The 21,324-nt window shown below is 38.6% G+C and overlaps 2 protein-coding genes across 5 annotated transcripts in view; one reads left to right on the forward strand and one right to left on the reverse strand.

The window, feature by feature from the left end:
- Window positions 1-21,324, forward strand: part of LRBA (LPS responsive beige-like anchor protein) — a 358,816-nt gene that overhangs the window by 192,259 nt on the left and 145,233 nt on the right. For 3 of the 4 annotated variants that reach the window (XM_072121481.1, XM_072121491.1, XM_072121508.1), the window contains exons 38-39: window positions 3,238-3,384; window positions 8,571-8,707. In XM_072121481.1, the coding sequence (XP_071977582.1) occupies window positions 3,238-3,384; window positions 8,571-8,707 (284 nt within the window). Of the gene's footprint in view, window positions 1-3,237; window positions 3,385-8,570; window positions 8,708-11,778; window positions 11,973-21,324 lie in introns of those variants that run through there. The other variant, XM_072121499.1, reaches the window with a different exon arrangement.
- Window positions 9,990-11,804, reverse strand: MAB21L2 (mab-21 like 2). The gene has a single exon (XM_072121522.1). The coding sequence runs from the start codon at window positions 11,578-11,580 to the stop codon at window positions 10,501-10,503; it is 1,080 nt and encodes a 359-aa protein (XP_071977623.1). The 5' UTR covers window positions 11,581-11,804; the 3' UTR covers window positions 9,990-10,500.

The following is a 21,324-nucleotide window of genomic DNA, read 5'->3' on the forward strand; positions in this document are numbered from 1 at the left end:
CTTAAATGATGGAATGTTTAACGTCCTCTTACTATACAGGAGATATATGTATATACTATATATTTGTATGCTATTACGTACAGGGGATATCATTTTTTTTTTTTTCAATTTAAAAAAAAGTACCAAATAAATTGTCCTGTATGAGGCTCAGTTCCCACCTTTGTTCTGCAGGTTCTGTTCTTTCTGCTGCACCTTTTTTTCCCTCTGCTAATGCAGCGGAATTGTTACAGAAGGTAACCCTTCCCTACGTGGAAGTCCATGGGGAACAGAATGAAAACTGTGACTTTTCGTTAGTGCCCTAAAATGGAGAGTATAACAGAAACAATGCAGGAACTGAGCCTTACAAAAACATGCGGTTTTCTTCCAGTATTACAGATATACTGCAATCTGTTCTATGAGGCTATTATCAATGGATTATCAATAACCATGTATGAGCAAGCATGGTACTGGTTCTGGAAGAAAGAAGTTTTGTTTTTTTAATCCAGGACAACAAATATAATGCAAATGGAAAAATAAATGGCAGCATCTGGTCCATCTTATTATTAGAAATCTTTACATTCTACTAAAGAATGTGACCTGGTGTTGGTCTCAATGTGGATGTTTTTTCCTGTGCTCATTTACCAAAACTGTTCTCTAAACAATGAAAATGAAACCTGAACTTGGATTGGTTGCCAGGAGCAACTGGTTGCCATCAAAAGTGCACAATTTTGATAAATCTCCCTCATTGTTCTTGGCACTACACTGCTGTCGTGAAAAGTGGCATAAAATGAGTGCTTTTGATTTCAACATTTTAAGCAGTCGATTTAACCTTTACATTCCAAAGATTGCATTCCCTATCCAGAATCTGCAGCAATAAATTGGCATCGTGCAGGTTCTAAACTGCAATGTATATATTCCATCCACCATGCTGGTACTGTATTTTCACTAAAATCTCTACTCAACCCAGACTGCGTGTAGAAGGCCCTTGGCTCCTACCCCTGAGGGTGCGATCACATATTCAGCTTTTCAGTTGCAGTTTTTAAAGCCAAAAGTAGGGGTGGATCATAATCATATCATTGAGAGGGGCTGTTTCTTTTCTTTCCCCCGCCACCACTCCACTCCGGGTTTTAACATCAAAAACTGCATTTGAAAAACTGAACGTGGGAACGCACCCTCGCTGGTCTGTCAATAAGGTGCAAGACTTGCTTAAGGCATAGGTGGGTTGGGGCATTTTGCAACACTTTTTTTTTTTGTTAAAAATTGTATCTAAGCCACTAATTTGGAAAAAGTGTCCAAAAAATTGTAATGTTATTTTTTTTTTGTCTATTGTCAAAGAAAACCTATCTATTTATGGCATATGATGCAAATACTTTGCTTGAAGACACACAAAACATTGACATTTGATAAAATATTTTACATGTTATGCTATTCAAAGCGTTACAAAAGATATGGGAAAAGCTAAACATAAACATTTTTTGCAGTTTAACAGTAGTAAGATATTCACTTGACTCAACATCTAATAGAATGTAAAATCTAATAATCCAGCTCTGTAATCTCTGATTCTTCGACCATAAAAATACTTTATACATCATCAGCAAGGAAAGCATTTTGCTGGAAATCTTTGGGTTCACGGTTCCTCCAAAAATCATAAGATTATGACCTTTGTTTCAATGTCCTGTATGTCATTTAAAATTCAGTGTAAACCGCTGAAAGGAAACGGACCATGTTACACAAACAGCATTGTTACGAGTCAGAGTTTGATCTCAGATTACAGAAATATGTAACCAAGTCTTAAAGGGGAAGTGGACTTGACTTGTATGTAAATGTGCACAAAAATGTTGACATCTTGTGAAATGATGATTAAACCTATAAAGTCTAGACTTGGTGTATAAAAGTACAGATATTTTATGGCCGCTTCTAAACTCGATCATTATCCTTTAATTTGTGTTCAGGGTAACTGTGCTCTAATTACTGGAGGAAAGAAAAGAAACTCCTGTGGCAGAGCCCTATTAGGCCACTGAGATTTGTGCAAGGCCCCAGCCCATGTGGTGTGTATTAAGGCAATGTTGGTAATTTCACTGCTGCTAACTTAAAATCCTCAAGGGGGAGTTAATTACAGGAAAACCATTCCAAATATCAATAAGCTGCATATTTTCCATGACAAGGGGTTTCTCGGCTCAGGTTGAACAATTGCAAAATGTTGCACATATGCTACCTTGACAAACTGGAATGGTGTTTCATTTCGGTCTGTATTAGGGGCGCTCCTCCTCACAGGGCAGCCTCGTAGCTTTGGGGAGTTTTATTTATGTAAAGACAAGTGTTCTCACGAGGGGGGTGAACATTTTTCCTAGCACCTCTTGATTGGAAGTATGCAGCACAAGCCTCGGGGCTGTTCTAGACTTCTCCTCCTTTGTATTGTACTGTTAGTGTGGAGTAGTACATCAGGGCTGCTGGGGACATCTGTAGCTCACCCTTTACAAGTCACTGGAAAAATAAAAGCTCAACAAATTGCTGTTTTTGTGGGCGCTAGTTCTGGATAGCTGTACAGCTACATAACTCGGAGAATTGCATGTCTATTATATTAACTAGTTATTGCCCAGACCAAAAAGGCAGGCAATGTTGGTGTTCTCGAATCCATCCTCTTTGTTTCATTTACTTCAGCATTTGCAGGCTTCCAGATGTTACTTGCCTGTTAAAACGGAATGTTTGATTAACGTTCGGAATGACCGATTAATAATTTTTAATATGTATAACAGTAATACAGGAATACCTGTTATATAATACTCATGATATTCTAGAGCCAACAGTAGTTTCCCGCCATGCATTTTAAATTTCACATAATTAATGTCCATGTATGAAATAATAGTGAGTAATAAAATAATATATTTATAGCTTTCATGATGGAACATTTGCCCCCAATGGAGCATATGGGAAAAGTCCCCTAAAATGATATGAAAAAAAAAATAGTTTTATTAATATAGATTCTAAATATAATTAATAAAATGAATGTGTGTATGTGTAATATAAATGTGTGTGTGTGTGTGTGTGTATATATGTATGTGTATATGTGTGTTTGTTTTTCTTATTTACGTATATAGTATTATACACTATTTAATAAATATGTGTTTATTTTATATTTGCTGTTTTGTTTTATTGACAATGTATAATACATTTACATGTGTGTTCTGTGTTACTGCATGGTGTGCTTTTATTTATTGTTATTACCTCTAATAGGTGTTTTCTTTACTTTCCTTGTAGATCCAGAAGAATCGGCTCTTGTAAAAGGAAAACAATCAATCAAAGGCCAGGTTGTGGGAGGGCAGATCTCTGAGAATGATAGCCTTCTGGAAGGGGATGATGACACCTTGTCATCATTAGAGGAGAAGGACTTGGAAAATCTGACAGGTAAATTGAAAGCTAGCTCTGCCAGTCTGATGTTACTGCATGTGCTGTTTGTCTACTTGTTAGCTTTTATTTCTTTTTTTAACCACAGCAAAGTTGTAGTCCAAGCTCATTTACAGGGTTTCCTGCTGTCTTTCCCTTCCTTTGCACACAAAAGGAATGTATGTTTTCATTGTGCATCACACACACATACATATATATATTACACACACACTCTCTCTACATAGACCATGATTGGTTTATAGTTAACGTCATTGAACTTGAAGATATCCTACCCTTTAGGGCTCTTTCACATTGGCATTGTTTTTCATGTCCGTGCTTCCGTGTTTTTTTCCACGGATGCCTCACAAATCACATGAGCTGCAATGGATGCACAGCTGATGCGGAGCACCAACACCCATGTGCAAGAGCCCTTAAGGGGTTTTCCACTTGAGTGGTCCTGATGACCTATCCATAGGATAGTGTATAGGAGATAAGCTGCAGTTCCCAAAACCGGCCACTACAACACTTTTGAACCAGACTTCCGACTTCCAACTATTGACCCCTAACGTGATATTGATAACCCATTACATAGATTTTAAAACTTCTGTGATCTGGAGCAGAATTTCTGTGCTTATTAATTGTGGTAAGTTATTATTGAGTGCCATGTGACTGTTGTCTTAATGAGTTGTACATTAAGGATCAGTCATGTTCACTGTTGTTCAGCAGTGAGTGTTACATGTGACATTGTAAAATAGAGGTAGAGATCCTGATCAATAATCAGGAACAGTTCTTTTATTCATCATAGTGTAAAATATATGAAACCTTTCACAGTCTTGAAGATATGTGCTGCAGTATGCTTAACCTATTGGTGCTACAGTGTAGAAGTAGCATTTCATTGTGTTCCTTGAAAATCATAATTTCCTTGTTATGGCAAATATTTTCCACCACATTTAAAAAAAAAATAAGAATAAAAACTTAAATAAATGGTCCCTTACTGTTACATTGATCATAGGATAGTCACAGTCTTATGCTGGACAAGTGAATGGCAGACCTTTTTATTTGTGAACTCCATCCCTGCTGTATATACTAGTAGATCTTCACTGCTTATTTTACAACACAATAAAACGTTTCTATAAAAAAAAAAGAATGATTTAGTGTAATAATATCACATTTTAGGTTAACGCAATGACTCCACAGAATGTCTTGTACAGTTTAGTGAAGGTAGAGACCATAAATTAGCCATATTTCTCATTTACAAGGCACATCCCATAATATCTCTTAATTTTTTTTATCTAAAAATTCCTGTAACAGGTATGGAGAAATACCTGCAAATGCTTCAGAACAGACAGGCCTTGCTGCAGCAGCCCCTCCCCCACAATGCTGCAGCCCATAAGTCTCTAATAGCCATTGAATTCAATACCCCAGAGAGAATTATGTGGCCTTCTATACTGCAACTTAACATTCATGGACAGTGAATAAATGAAGCAGCTGAGATTCTGATCTTCTTCTATGTGTGCAGAGTATGGGCACAACATACAAAGTATCTTCTCAGCAGTCAGCATCTCAGTGCAATGATGATGATAAGTCTTGTATAAACACATGTATGAAGAAAGGTTCACGTGTTGAGGAGTAATATTTAGATTCAATATTTAAGCATACTAGAAAATGTAGCATTTTTCATTGTTTTCAATAATGGACATATCTTTTTTTCTTCAGTGATGAATGATAAAATAATATATCAGTGTAATGTATATATTTTTTAAAGTCCCTTATTATTCTTCCTGTACATGTACCACCCCTGGTATTTTCATTATAATAAAAGTTTTTTTTCTTCTTTCATATGTATCCACTGGATAGTGGGAAACATATTAACTCTGTGGAATTTCTAATTACATGAAGATTTATTATTACTACTACAACTACTACTATTAGTAGTATTATGATTTATTATCAATAATAATACAATTAATACATACTTGTTATAAAACACAGTTTCAGAGCTCCTTTGGTTTCATAAAATGGAGGAGTTTAACAAAAGAAAAATTAAAATCTTCTCTTCCTTTTTGTTATTCTAAAGTCCAGAGGAATACACTGATACTGTAACAGAGGTGACAGGGATTTAATTACATAATCCTGACAATGGCAATAGGATTAAGAGGTAATCCTCAATAATAAAGTGATGTGGCTTGGAAATGAAGTGTAAATTGTCAGCTCCCCTCCCCTCCTAGAGCAGGCTGCCCTTGCCTCTTGCAGCTGCCCTCTCCCTCCTGTAATTGAATGTCGGGGAGTGATTGGAAAAATGTTATTTTGCCTCTGGATTACATGTTAATGCACAGGGTGCAGAAGAACACAGAGCTGCTTATTTCATTCATTTGTGAGGAAGAGCACTGGGAAATCAAGGCAGCTCTGTAGCTATCTGCTGCCCATCTGCAAACACAATGTATCTGTAGACTGGGAATAAAGGGCAGAGCCTGCTCTAATCTCAGCAGAGAATCTTCCTCATTGTCCACATGGCACACATGAAGATTGATGGCAGATTAAAGACACTCACCCGTCTAACAATCGATGGAAATGACAATTCATCTGAAATTCTTTGGCAGTAATTCACCAAAATCATTACCTGGCCCCTGTGTTCCTCATCCCTCAGCACTATATTAATCCAGAATTTCAGTGTCACTCATGGACTGCACAGCCCTCTGTATAGAAATATTGTTTGGGGGGATCAATAGGTATATGGCAGTCATATATGGCCAGAGACCTAGGGAATGACACACACCCTCTATGTACAGCTATATGTGCCCTACAGATATAGGGGTGTGATAGATACAGAAGACTATTCCCTACTCAGAAATATATGCATTGTATTTGTAGGTGTGCAACTGTATATCATGCTATGTTCTACATATGTTATATTATACTATGCTGTATAGACTATATATCATACTATGGTCTACAAACCTTAAAACATATATTGCCTTGTGTATAATTGTGTATTATGAGACAGTAAAGAAATAATGACATCGTGTAGATATAAAAATGCATTTGGTATCTGTAAAGTTTTTGATCCTACTCAGCTGTACACATCTATTTACTTTGTGTGTAACTACATATTGTATATGAAATGCAATACACAGTGTGTATGTATGTGTATATATATATATGTGTGTTTTTTTTAATTGTGGAAACCGTCTTTGAATATTTTTGTATATGTAGACAGCCTTCCTGTACATTATGTATTTACATAGTGTGTAGATGTACAGAAATTACATGTAAAGTGTACTAGTGTACACTAGTAGTTACAATTATTAACTACATGAAAATATGTATGTACATGTACTACATAATGTATTATTATGTACATGTGTGTGCAATGATTGTAGCCATATAGTATATAAAACATTTTCATCTTTATAGCAAATTATGAGGCTGTTCTGTAGATCTATGTAGCTGCACAAATAAATAATACCATCATATCATAGTATTATGAGTATAACTATAGATTGCAAGACTCCTCCACAGAAATGTTGCCATTGCATACTTTTTATATTTTATTCTGGAATTATGTTTATACATGTAAACAGTTATATATTGTACCAAACTTCTACAGAAGAATTGTACATTTACATGTGTGCAGCTATTGAACATGTACATGTATGCAGCCACCTCTTATTGTATGGCATGATGTATGTACTGCTCTACAGAAATGCTAATGCATATGCTCATGTCAGTAGCTATATAGGACTACTACTGAATTGGTGCAGTTACATATGTACATGTATGTAGCCACCTCTTAGGGTATGGCATGGTGTATGTGCATACTGTATGTATGTCTATAATATAAGAGTGCTCTACAGAAATGCTAATATATATGCTCATGTATGCAGCTGTAGAATATTATTCCATATTGTATGTAATTGTGTGTGTATGTACGTATATGTATGTTATAGGTCGCATTATTAATGTATACTGCCTATATTGTATTAGGCAGTGCTCTAAAGTAAGACGGTGGTTTTCTTTACCATATTGCATTATGCTAAGTTGCACTACTATACTCCGTAAAATTATGTGTATTTTACATGTGGAGCTGACCTATGCAGCTATATCGGGAGAGAACTATGCTTGTATCTAGAGGGATGGCATGTGCATGAGTACTGACCTTGCCCCTAGACGCCTACATGGACATATTTGCAGCTAATATGCCCTTTATAAAGTAGGCTGATAAACATGATTCCTGTAATGTGAATACAATAATGTGTTAATACATGTCCGTATATACCAGAGGATAGCCTGTGTTTGAGCAGTCATAAGCTCTTTCTATGTAGTGTACACTATTTATACCTTATATATTATACATTGGATCATTTCTCCTATTCATATTCCTATATACCCGAGGATAGTCTGTGTATGATCAGTATGAGCTCCTTCCATGCACTGCCCCTGTGTACATACTATGTGTACTGTGTACATACTATTTGTACTTTATATATTATACATTTGAACATTTCTGCTGTTTATATTCATGTCCCTATACACTAGAGAATAGAATGATTATCATATTCTGTAACTTATACGATATATATCATACACTGGATCATCTCTGTTTATATACATGTACCTATATACCAGATGATGGCACACATCAGCTCCTCTCCATGTAGTGCCCCTGCACTTTATATACAATATTCTATAACTTATAATATATATAACCATTCTCTCTGATACTCATATGCATGTCCCTATACACTACAGAATGGCGTGATGATTATTTTCTATAACTTATACTATATATACCATTCACTGGATCATATCTGCTATTCATATAAATGGATAGACTAGAGAATAGCGCGAGGATTATATTCTATAACTTATACTATGTACATCATACACTAGTTCATCTCTGCTACTAATATACACGTCTATATAAACCAGAGGATAGCCTGATGACTGAGCATACATAATCTCCTTCCTCTACATGTAGTGTCCCCATGAAGGGTGTATATACAATGTTCTAGAACGTTTACCATATACCTCGTACAGCGAGTAATCTCCTATATTTACATACATGACCCTGTATACCAGAGGATAGTCTTCTCCATGTGTGTATACAATATTCTATATTTTATGCCATATATATCATATACCAGATCACTCTCTGGATTAATGCTCATTTGCCCTCTTTGGTCTCACCTAGTTCTTTTTTTTGGCAGGTCCGGTGAGCCTGAGCACCTCAGCTCAATTAATAGCCCCCTTTGCGGTGTTAAAGGGGACCCTGTCAGTCACCTCTTTTGAACTCTACTTTGAGGTGGATGAGGATGATCCCAACTTTAAGAAAATCGATCCTAAGGTAAGAGACGGTGACCAGCCGCTTAGAGCAGCCCTTGTGATGGATGAGGCTGTCAGGGCTAGGCCTACCCCGGGCACCATCTGCAGAACCATCCGCTATCCAGGCCTAGGGGTCTATGATAAATTACAATGCATCACATGTAATGGTATCAGCTCTTCTAGTCAACTGGACTCTGTGGCACTTGTAGTAGAATAGGGTCTTTGCTGGACCTGATCTCACTTCTGTCCCAACTCTTTACTATTACTTATAGGACTAACCGGGATCTATCCCAGTCATCAGCATGGTGTGTGTGTGTGTGTGTGTGTGTATATATATATATATATATATATATATATATATATATATATATATATCACCCCTGTATTATGACCCCCTTAATCAAGTATACAAATAATGATTAATAATAAATGGTTAATAATATATAATTAATTACTGAAGGTTTAACAATACATAAGTGGCCTCGATTTACAATTATCTATAAAAATGTCTAAAAAATATTTAAAAATGAATAATAAAATGATATACTTAAATAGTAATCTCATAGGATCTCGGGAATATAAGAGAGAAAGTTGCTACATTATTTAGTGACGGTCGCCATTGCTGGGAAGTGTAGGATTTATCGCAGGCTGCGGTGGAGATACGATCTGAGAGATAAGATGGTGTGTGTTCACACTGTGCTGCTTGTTTTTACAACCAAACAGTAGCCGCTGCCTCCCGACAGCTGAGCTGTCACTAAGAGATCTGTCACTTTTTTTTTTTAACAAATTTCTTACAAGCTGAAAATGTGCAAATAGTAATCAGAAAATATCTTCCAGAATTTGTAGCCTGACCTGCTATTACATTATATAATAATTTACATGGTTTTGATTGCAAAAGTTTATAAAATTATATTTGATTTTATATATTCGTATATATTTGTATTTGATTGTAACAATTTCGTTAGATTAATTTGTATCCGATTTTTTACTGCTTTCGATAGAAATTATTGCAATCTGTAATCATACAATACTATGTAAGCATGTATCTTTACGAATATATAATATAAATCTGCAACCATCTAATTATGTGTAAGAATAGAATATAATCTAACAATATCATTATCTGTAAGAATATAATATAATCTAACAATATCATTGCAATTCTGTAAGCATATAATAAATATAATCTGAAAGAATGTACTAACTATAAATAATATAGTGTGTTGGTGAAGACCATAGGACCCCGAAATCTTCCTAGAACTGATAGAATTGTTTCCAGCACAGACATTGACAGGACAGAGGGCTGATCTTGAAGTTTTTATTAGTCAGTATTCAGACGTGGAGGGTCAGCTGCTGGGCACAGTCTGACCTTGGCACTATTATACATAGAACTTTTTTTTAGAAGAGACATAATATAGTTTAAATAATTTTTTGTTCACTTAGTGACAAACATTCAGGCAAAATAAAAAATAAAGAGAAGATGGCTACATCTGATATGAAATGTACCTTCAAAGTCCGATTTGCTTCATGTGACTGGATTCACATAGTCTGGAAGGAGAAGGTTCCCCCCTCTCCTCCTGTGCAACGAAATGTCCCCCCTTTCTCTCTCTAAAAAATGAAAGAGAGATCCCTTTAGAAGGAAGGGGCGCTGGGCCTCGGTCCGCTCTGTTACAGTCCTGGGAAGAGTTGTCATGTGGGGGGCAATAAATACAAAGTCTGCATGTCACTCCCCCCTCCCCAGGAGAGATTATTGCCGGGGTGCTGTGACCACTGTCCCCAAGTGCATCATCCTTACAAGTGCGTGTCTCCTCCGCCTCATAGCTTGTCCAGGCTCTTGGGGTTGGTGAGGATCTCCCGGGCGAGCCGCCACGTCTGTTTGGCCGCACTCTCCAGGGCAGAGTGGGGTTTGCCCTGGAACAGGTCCAGGTTGGGCAGGAAGTAGTGCGGGCACCTGCGGCACTGCAGGCAGGAGATGAGCTGCAGGAGGATGCCGTTGAGCCGGTCCCCCAGGCAGGCCTCGTCCCAGTCCGTCTCCCGCGGGTGCTTCTCGCACTCGTACAGCAGCAGGGTCTTCATGTGGTAGTTGTGCAGGGGCTGCCCGGGCAGCTCCAGGTGCCGGTCCCGGAGGGTCTTGAGGACGGACAGACACTTGTTCCTGCAGCCCCCGAGCAGCAGCCGGTTCTCCGCCTCCGCGAACTGCAGCACCCAGGCGTCGCTCTCGGCGGAGCTCTGCTTGCCGGTCAGGGAGTAGCACTCCTTGCTGAGCAGGTTGAAGCCCTCGGCCTTGACCTCGGCCACCCTGTTGGGCCCGGGCCAGGGGATGTGTGGCAGGGGCCACTGCGCCGCGCTGCGGGGCCAGATGCCGGTGCACTTGAAGGCGGGGGTGATCTGCACCACGTAGCGCTCCCGGATCCGCAGCCGCACCTCACTCGTGTCCGCGATCATCTTCACCACGTCCCGGTAGCTGCACTTGTCCACGGCCTGGGCCACCAGGGTCTGGAAGCGGGAGCGGATCTTCCTGGCGGACAGGTACCCGGAGGCCGTGATGAACTCCACCCAGAGGGACATGCTCCTCTTCCGGCCGTCACTCAGCTTCAGCACCGCGCAGCCGGGCAGGGAGCCGTCGTCCACGAAGTTGAAGACCCCCATCTGGTTGAGGTAGAGGACCACCTCGAACTCGGTGGGGGAGACCACCTCTAGGCCCTCGTAGCGGGCGTCTATCTCGGTGAGGGAGCTGATGAAGCGCGGCTCCTGCACCTCCACCTCCTTGAGCACGTCGGACACCACCTTGCACACCTCCCGGATGGTCTTGGCGATGGCCGCCTTGCGGGCCTGGCAGCGCTCCGTGTAGTACTTGTTGAGCTGGTACACCAGCTTGGCCTGGGCGGCGATCATGTTGGGGCACAGGTCCGGGCTGTACACCGGGGGCTCGCAGTACGTTGAGGGATCCAATGCTTTGGCTGGTGGTGGTGACTGCGGGGGTCCTGTCAGTGGGGACGTGCTCAGCACATGCTGCCTCCCGCTCTGCAGGTGTAGGCGAGGCCCCGGCGCGGGCAGTGTCTGCTCAGGACTGTCACTACTACTGCCCGAGTTACTTACTTTTATCAATGGTCCCAGGGCCCTGTGGAGGGGCGGGGCCTGCTCCCTACAATAGAGCGCTGAGCTGTCACCGCCTCAGCCAATCAGCGACAGCGCCGGCCCCGAGCAGCGCACCCTGCTGGTGGCAGCGGGAGAGGCCGCTCTCTGTCCCGCACACCTGCAGCCGCGGAGCCGGGACCTCGCCGCAGGTATAGGCGGGGAGGAAGGGGTTAACACGTGGCATCCCCCCCGCCCCACATACACACATTCCCCGATCACACATCTGCTCCTGCTGCTGCCTGACATCAGTCTGATCAGCCGGCAACAGCAATAAAAGCGGAACTATCCTCCTCCCTGTGTGTCTCCGTTATTATTGGTAATGTCTGTCTGTATGTGATGGCTACATGTCACACAGGGGAGGCGGGGGCGCATGCCAAGCTGTAGGTCACTCACTGATGGGCATCTGCCTGGCATTGCCTGCGCTGCTATCCCTCCTTCCTCTGTGCGCAGGTAACAGGCACCTTACCCCGACCCTTTGCCACTTTCTGGTTTTAATCAATGAAATGTAACAATTTTATCAATGTTTTATTTAATAGCTTTGTACTTATTGATAATTGTATGTATGCATCATATATGTGACCCATCAGAAATCACCTGTGTGCTATTTATTCTATCTATCTATCTATCTATCTATCTATCTATCTATCTATCTATCGCTAAAACATAGTGAAAAATTATCCTATATATATATATTTACATAGATTTTGGGCATCATATATATATACTTATCTATCTAGAACTGTCAGTTTATTCCGTATGTGTCCTCTCTATCTTATGCATTAGAATGGGAATTTGGATTTACTGACGTTTGTCTACATTACATGTGTCTATATTAACTCAAGAAACATACTAAATTTCTACAAAAATAATAATTTCCTGAAATAAATGTGTCGTGTGTTAGTAAATTATATAAATTCCATTTAAATGTGTCACTTTCATATCGTTTATAAATCCTGTCACACATTTCTGTGCGGTATTTGTTAGTTCTTAGTTACTAGATTTTTCGCGGTTTGTTTTATGTAATTTTTTTAGATTATACCTTTTTAGATCTACTGTATTCAGTTTATATTACATTGTACAAATAACATATAAAAGTTTAAGAGTCCTCTTAATAACTGATAAATGTTCAACTGCAGAACTACAGTTTTTTCATTCCATATATCAATGTGTGTGTATAGAGAGACAGAGGTGCGTGTGTATAGTTGTAATCCACCACTGTTACACCACTGTGTGTGGGTATGATTTATATGTGTATAATATAATTAGTGCGTATGATATGTATGTATGCCTGTATACAAGCTGTTAGTATGAAACCTATTCTGACGTGTATAAATGATATAATACAATATATATGGAGAAATGCCCTAGTGTGTAGGTTAGTGACGCCAGGCATGTAGCTGCAGGGCATCATGTGGCAGCCTCGGGGCACAGGTGGAGGGGGTGTAGAGGCTGCTTGGCATTAGCTGCCTGTGTATTGAAGCGGTGCTGATGCTGGATGTAGCTCTGCTCCTCCGTGCTCCCGGCCTCCATGTCCAGGCTGCTGCGTGTAGTCGCTGGATTGTTGTGTCCTCCTGTGCCTTGTGTGAGGGCAGTGCCCGGCGGTGCCCGCTGCTGCCGCTGTGTATTCATGTATAAGGGCAGCGCGATGTCTCCTAATACACAGCACATAGAGCCAGGAGGCAGTTATAGAACTAGTGCCCCATATACCTGCCACCCCAATCCACCGGGCAATGCTGCCAGCTATGCATCCAAGCCAGGCTTATAGGAACGAAGTCGGGCCGATATTCCAATTTATTTTTAAAATCCTTTTTTCAAATAGAAAAATTGAAACACTATTTTGTGTATAATATGTATAATATATATGTATGTATAAAAATAGGTTTACACTGTATGAACAGTTATGCAATACATAAAACATTAATTTGTTTACTGGTAGCTTTGCTTTAATAATGTTTTTTTTCTTTTTAGTTTTCATTTTTAATATTGTTAAACATATTTAAATTAACTTTTACAGATGAATAATTTACCTTTGTGTGTGTTAAATAAATATATCAAATATATTTATTTATATTTACCTTTACAAATGATTAATTTACTTTACTGTTGTGTGTATGTATGTATGAGTATATATAAAATTTGTAGAATTATATTTTTTCTCCTAGATGTTATAATTAAAAGCCAACATTTTATTCATCCATATAGATTAGTAAAGCTAATTTTTCCTGTAAAATTTTACTAAAATGTGAGCATTACAAAAACACACATATATATATATATATATATATATATTATATTATATTACAGAGAATCAAGACTCCCATGCTGAGAAAGGTAATTGTAATGCTAGGACAGTGCTGTACGGTCATCCTAACACTGTATACACCACTCAGCTTTGTTCTTTTTTTTTTTTTTTTTTTTAAGGTATATAGTGTTAAAAATTTATTTTGTTAATTGGATCAAGGGACACTGAAAACATCTTCTAGAATACTGTTTTCTAGCTTTGTTGGCTATGAATCCTATAGATGTTTCCTCTCTGGTCATGTTTAATAGAATGGTCATTATGGCAGCAGCGCTGCTGTGTATCAGACCATATGGTAGACGATTATTATTATTTTCAGCAGTTGGCTCTTTAGGTATATTTTTTATTATATTTTTTTTTTAAAATGTTTTTTATAATCATGTAATTATTTCCTTTATGGTTTCTGAATCTGCAGTTAAATTGAGTAACACACAATATCTTTCCTCATCTTCCCACCATTACTTTGCACTGTTTTCCTGCCTGCTCCTCCTGCCAGTTTATACTTGTTCTCAGTATAATATCTGCCATAATGTTATTTCTACCTGTATAATGGTGGGTGTTGTTAATGTGCAGAATATTATGTTTTATCAATGTCCAGCATATGGCTAGAACTGATCCCACGCCGATTAATACTCTTACTTCTCTACAGTTCTAAAAGAACAATGTATTTTATTATTCTACTAATATTTCTTCAGATCTTTGCTCCCATCATATGACAGAAGTGCATTTGCAGCAGTTCATGTTTATCCCAGTATATGGTAATGGATGCTTGATGAATTCATCACTCCTACATTTGCTTCTCAATGCAAATGTCTTCCATGCCAGGACAGAAATAGCCCCCCACCTGGGAGTTGAGCTTTAGGTGGAGTCTTATTCTACACAGGAAGGTAAGGCAGCTCCAGTATTCCAGTACTGCAGTGTCAGGTATATACAGCAAAACCTCTGTCTGCATATTAAAACCCTGCGAGCTGTTTCAATTGAAATGAAAGCTCTCATTTTTAGTGGAGGGAGAATGGGAACCTTTTCCTAACTTGAGAAGGGGATGTAAACCAGCTGTCTAGGCCTGGCCCTGCCAGTCTGTCTCTCCTCTGTTTTCTTCTTTCTATCTCGTTTTATTATCTCTGGATCCTAAGGAGCCTTCTGATTTTCTGCCTGGTTTTGTCTGCAGTTGGGGCCTGGTTTGGTGGGATGACATTAACTCTAGATGGAGTGGAAGTGCTTTGATCTATAGCTCTGCCTGCTTTCAAATGATTTGCTCCCTGGATCTGGACACTCTCCATGCCCTTTCACTTCACTATCAGATAGGGACAGATAATGACTTGAGGTGCTACCAGATGCATAGTTCATCACTGTATCAGGGCTGTACACAGATCCATCATGGCTCGATTAGACCTACTTTTTTTCCTGCTGATTCTGCTTTTTTGCTCCAGTAAAACTGCAGCATGCTCCTTTTTGCTTTGATTCACTCTCTGGCCTCTTGGTATGTGCATTTTGATATGGATTCCTCTACTGATTTTATGTGCATGATCCTGCCATAGCCTTGTGATAACCTCTGTCACACAGAGTCTGGACGAGCATGCAAGCCATGAATATGTAAGCGTGCTCTGGATTTCTGAAGCGGCAGCGAGTGGCGAAGGAAGAATTAATTTACTAATTGGTACTCAGTTACTAAATGAATTCTACATAGCATTTGGTGAACGACATGAAAGAGCAGTGGTATCAATCTTTGGCTCTTCAGCACTTGTAGATTCATAACTGCGTTACTTCAGGTTGTAGATGTCTAATATTATACCTTCTGTTTTTTTTTATTTTGTGGTATGATATGGTCCTTAGGAGTAGGTTAGATGATCATATGTGACCTGAACAAAACCCTATGGCTCTTGTACATATGTATTTGCAACATCATACCTGTTCCCAGCCCTCTTCTCTATCCAGGATTTCACACTGAACAAAACCATTATGCACTTTTGTATTGCAGCCAAAGCAACCTTTATAGGTTAATCAGCTGCACCCACATCTCTCAATGTCTAATGATAGTTTATTGTGTGTGGCAGACGAGATTTGATATATTTGGACACTGAACTTAATAGGGCAAGTCGAATAGTTAATCCTCTTCTAGGAATAATGTTTCCTTTGTATTCCATTTCCAAAAGTGTGTATTTAAAATTTCCACTTGTCATAATTGATTTCATTTAATATTGAGAGATTTGGTTATTAATCACTTGCACATTTCCATTTTACTTGTGGATATGTGTTATAAGGATATAGTGGTGGGAACTGGAAGAAAAGTATTACTTTTGATGTTTACATCATGGTCAATAGATATAAATTTGCATATGTTCATTAGCCAGTTATGTATGTAGCATGAACTGTGTTGTTTCTTCTTATAGCCAATAGACTACTATTGGATCTTTATTTGCATCCTCTAGGAAATGTTTAAGTTACAAAATCAAGAGATGTTCCCAGAAATAGGACCACATTTGTCCTTGGGTTATATTTGGTATTGCAATCTAGCTCAATTCATTTGAATGGGCATAAGCAGAAACATAGACACAGTCCATATGACAAATATATTGCCTTTTTCATGTCCTGCACAACCCAAGTAGTGTAGTAAAAACCTTCTATTGTGTGCACTGGAAACTGACATTTTTTTTATTATTGTTTATTGCAAAGTACACTAATAGATTGCCCTTTAGTCTACATACACTTTGGTCCTGAATAGCCAAACAGCCTGGACTCTAGGGATAGAAGATGTCATAGATAGATACCTTCAGACTACATACATTGATCATCATGATATAAAAAATTTAGTTAAAGTAGTAGTCTCCTACAACATTAATAATCTCCTATCCATGGACCGCCATGATCCCATGTCATGCTTCACTGCTGTCGTCACTTTTTGGGCCAAGGTGATAGGGAAGTGTTTGCTAGAATATCCACCAGTTGAGCAGTGACATTATGTCTGTAAAATGCCCTTATCTAAACAGCTTCTTGTAATTTACAACCATCGTGCTACTGAAAGACTCTTTATAAGCTGTTTGTATAACATATTCAAAGCTTAAAGAGGACCTGTCGCCTCTCCTGACAAGTCTGCTTAAGTAAATCTGTATATTGCCCATGAAGAAAACAATTCTGTGCCTTGTCGTTTCTGCTGAATGTGTATGAATTACTTGACCAACTCCTGTAATTTGATTGAGGAGCATATCATAATGTATCTTCACATGGATTTAACCAGATGGACACACCCAGAGGGGGTAACACCCAGTTGTCAATTTATTCTTAAATAATAGCAGATGTAGGAATTATGGACACAATTTTCAAAGGCAAAAATGTAAATGTACGTTAAGAGTAAAAGATATGTCCTTCTTAAAGTGAAGGTCCTTTTCCTTTTTTCTATATTTTATTATTTAGGTCCAATATTGTATTTTAATTATATTGGAAAGGAAAATATAAAATTGATAAAAATAAAAATAATTCTCAGCATGGTGTTCAATGTAAACTACACTTCTGCTGGAATGATGAGAGTTGGAGTGAGACCAGTGTGGGAATCAGTAAAGCAATTCTAACTTTTTAAAAAATGATTATTTATCACATTTGTAGCTGGATAAGCTTCCAAATGTCCTTGCAGATAACCGATGGCCATTGGGGTTCAAGTGGCAGATAGCAAATATTTTCAGTAGCCCTTTCTTAATAATAATATATGATTTCTAATAAGTTTAAAAAAATGTTTTTTTAAATTTTATTATTCACCGATGTGTCTAAACTGCTATGAGTATTAAAATATTTTTTATCTTTTTGTTTTACATTCTGTTTTTTTTTTTTTTTTTACACTTTATGTAATATACATGGGCAAACAGTTGGCGAATCTTTGTTTATAAGGCTTCAGTAAGGAATTCCATGTGTGGGTGACTGAAGGGTTCTTCTGTTGTGTGTTCCAGGGCTTGCCCCAACTGATAACACCCTTGTTGGCGTGAAAGTGCAATGCAAATTATGACAGTTACAACCCTCTGTTTTGTTTAACTTGTCAGTAGATTTCCTGGCTCTGAGCCCATGCAATGGTGTTTCCAGCAAGTCCATACTCACCCTAAATCCAAAAGGTCACATTTATACTGGCAGGCCTAGGCAGGGCCTAATTGATGAGGAGGGCAGAGACAGAATTTACTGTTCTGCTGGCTAGTTTTATATCGTTGTCCTGAAAGCATTAGGCAGTGGGAGCCCTTTCTCATGTAAAGGCCGACCCCAGACAGAAACTGGCAATCAAAGGAAGCAGTCACAGGAACCAGTGCAAGCAGGCTATTGATTTTTCTGTTAAGTCTAAGTAGTTTGTTGGATGGGTTATGGGTGATATGTTGTTATTGATGACTTCTAGAACACTGGTGACATGACAGTCTCATATTTCCCTCAGCATTGACAACATGCAACTAGTAGTGTTTAATAAATCCCGGCTCCTTTACAGCAATGCTGCTGAGAGAATGAGCTTATAGTCTGGAGACTAAGACTATAAGCTTTGTGTATGTATGGATTTGCTTATAGACTCAGCTTCTTTGTACTATGCTTATTTACTAATACTTTGCACTTTAGGTCCAAACTTTGTGCATTTTGGAAAAAGATACATTACTGTTTCTGTTTGTAGCTCTGACATTCTCTTCATCTTTTGGATTCAATGTAACATGAGATTAACAATAAAAATACACCAATTTACCTTGTGAATCAAAGTTCTGCACTGCCATGTAAAAAGTCTGGAGTTTGTGCCATGAAGATAGAAAACAGCAGCGGCCCTGCGCTTCCTTGAAATATAGGCGTGCAATTAAGATGTTTGGACTGCACATAAACACAGCATGCATAAATAGTTAGAGGAAGGTTAAGTTACCCCCGAATGGTTTGGGTTTTACTTCACCCATGTTGCTCTGCATTTAATCAGAATACACTGCCACAGCAGCACACCAGTAACACATTGCCATTCCTAATCCGCTTTTAATTCCTGGTTTCCTTTTCCTGATTTCAATGCTTTAAAATAGGAGACTATAAAATGGCTCTTAAAAGTTGTGTGCACATTATGATGGAAATCTTCATAGTTTGTCCCTGCTGCATTTACCACTAAAGCAATGAAATGCGTTCCCTTACTGCAATAATGAACAACATGCCTTGGGTTAATTACAGTTTATTAGGGGGGATATAATAAAAGAAATAGATAACATTTTTCAGAGTTATTACTTGTTTTGACATTTAAATTGGTAGATTTTTTTTTTACTTTTCTATTAAGTGCAGACTTGTAGCAGATTACATTTATGCTAAAATGAGAAAACAGACATGGTTTTTTTTTGTGACCATTATTTGTTACTTTTTTTTTGTTTTTGTTTTTTTGTTACTGCAACCTTTACTATGCATAGTGTTTTTTTTTCTGGCTAGATCTTTGTCAGGGCAATATGGCACATGCTTTTGATTGACTTGCTAGAAAAAAAAGTAGAGCAAAATGAAATAAAGCAGGAGACTAAATGTTTTGAAAAACTTCCCTTAAATAATTCTTATGCTGGTCTCTTGTATAACATTGCTGGTGATGTTACACAGGGCTGCTTCAGAAGAGGGCTGCAGTGTTCGGAAGCTGCACTGGCTGGTCGAGGTTTTTGCATAGATTTGGTTGTGATGCTTTCTGATGATTCAGTGATCTACTGAAAACAATTACCAACCATGATTATATGTTTTTTTTTCTATAAATTTCTTTTTGTCCTGCATTGGCAATACTTAGCAACATCAATTTTTGGATATATATTCTGGCCCTTTTCGAGGACAAAAACAAATTGTATTTTGTACGGTTTTATCCATCATATATCAGTACTTCATTCTACTCCTGCGCTCCCGCAGACCTGAGGTAGAAGAACACATTGGTTTATACATTATTGTGCCAAGTACACAAAGTTTTCATGAATTTTTTTTTAGGACTTTGTAGATGATGTATTACCCAGAGAGAGGGAATAAAAACTTACAAACTTATAAATTTGAAAGACTAGAATGGGAACCCATTAAACTAGAAGTCACAAATAAGTTAGTGTTTGGGAACACATACTGTGAAACAGAGTTTATGTTGCAGTTTTGTAGCTTCACCAAGTTCAGTGGGGTTGTTTGTTGCTTCTGACATTAAGCTGCTCTAGAACCCCTCCCTCTTAGTAACTGTTATAGCAAGCTTCTGGTTGAATACTAAAGCAGTAACTCAGAAGGTAGGGCCTGTGTAGCAATTCAATGATAAAGCTTAGAGCAAAGTAGCGTAAAGACTCTCCCTTAGTGCACTTGGATAATCTATAGTTGCGAAATATACATATACATTTTTCAAAATCCCGATTTTACTAATAGTATTAAAATATCAATGCATAAACCAATCTCCAGGACTGCTATCTACTCCTCACTCCAGTTTTGCACTTAACCTATAATAAAGGAAAGATGGATCATAGATTCATGTGCACCATAGCATGTGACAACATCATAAAGTTCACTGATCGATGCTACGAACATCACATGGGACTTTAACAGGAGATTAATAAAAATCCATGGTGGTCAGTGGTTACCACTACAGCCTTGCAGCGCTGGGGTCCTGGGTTCAAGTCCCATCTAAGTCAACATCTGCAAAGAGTCTGTATGTTCTCTCTGTGTTTGTGTGGTTTTCTCTGGTTTCCTCCCACACTCCAAAATCAACATACTGGTAGGTTGATTAGATTGGGAGTCCCATTGGGGACAGGGACTGATTTGGCAAACTTGTGTAGCGCTGCGTAATCTGTTGACGCTATATAACTAAAGGAATTATTATTAATTATATACCCATTGTTGAAGGGCAGTTACATTCAGGAAACTGCTTAAACTTTGGGCTGCGCTTCTGATGGATATCCCAACATATTAACAAGAAATAAATAGATATTCCAACATATTGAGGAAACGGTGGATATTCCAGCATATTGAGGAAACGGTGGATATTCCAACATATTGAGGAAACGGTGGATATTCCAGCATATTGAGGAAACGGTGGATATTCCAGCATATTGAAGTCAATATCATAACTTTGTTCCTGTCAAACAAGCAACTCTCTTCTTATCACAGTATCATAGCAGAGAAGGTTGTAAAATACATCGGTCCATTATGTCCTACCTTTCAATGCTACTGTGTTGATCCAGAGGAAAGCAAAATAAACCTTACAAGACTGGTGCAATTGGTGC

This window comes from Engystomops pustulosus, chromosome 1, assembly GCF_040894005.1.
Source record: "Engystomops pustulosus chromosome 1, aEngPut4.maternal, whole genome shotgun sequence".
In the NCBI taxonomy this organism is placed as follows: Eukaryota; Metazoa; Chordata; class Amphibia; order Anura; family Leptodactylidae; genus Engystomops; species Engystomops pustulosus.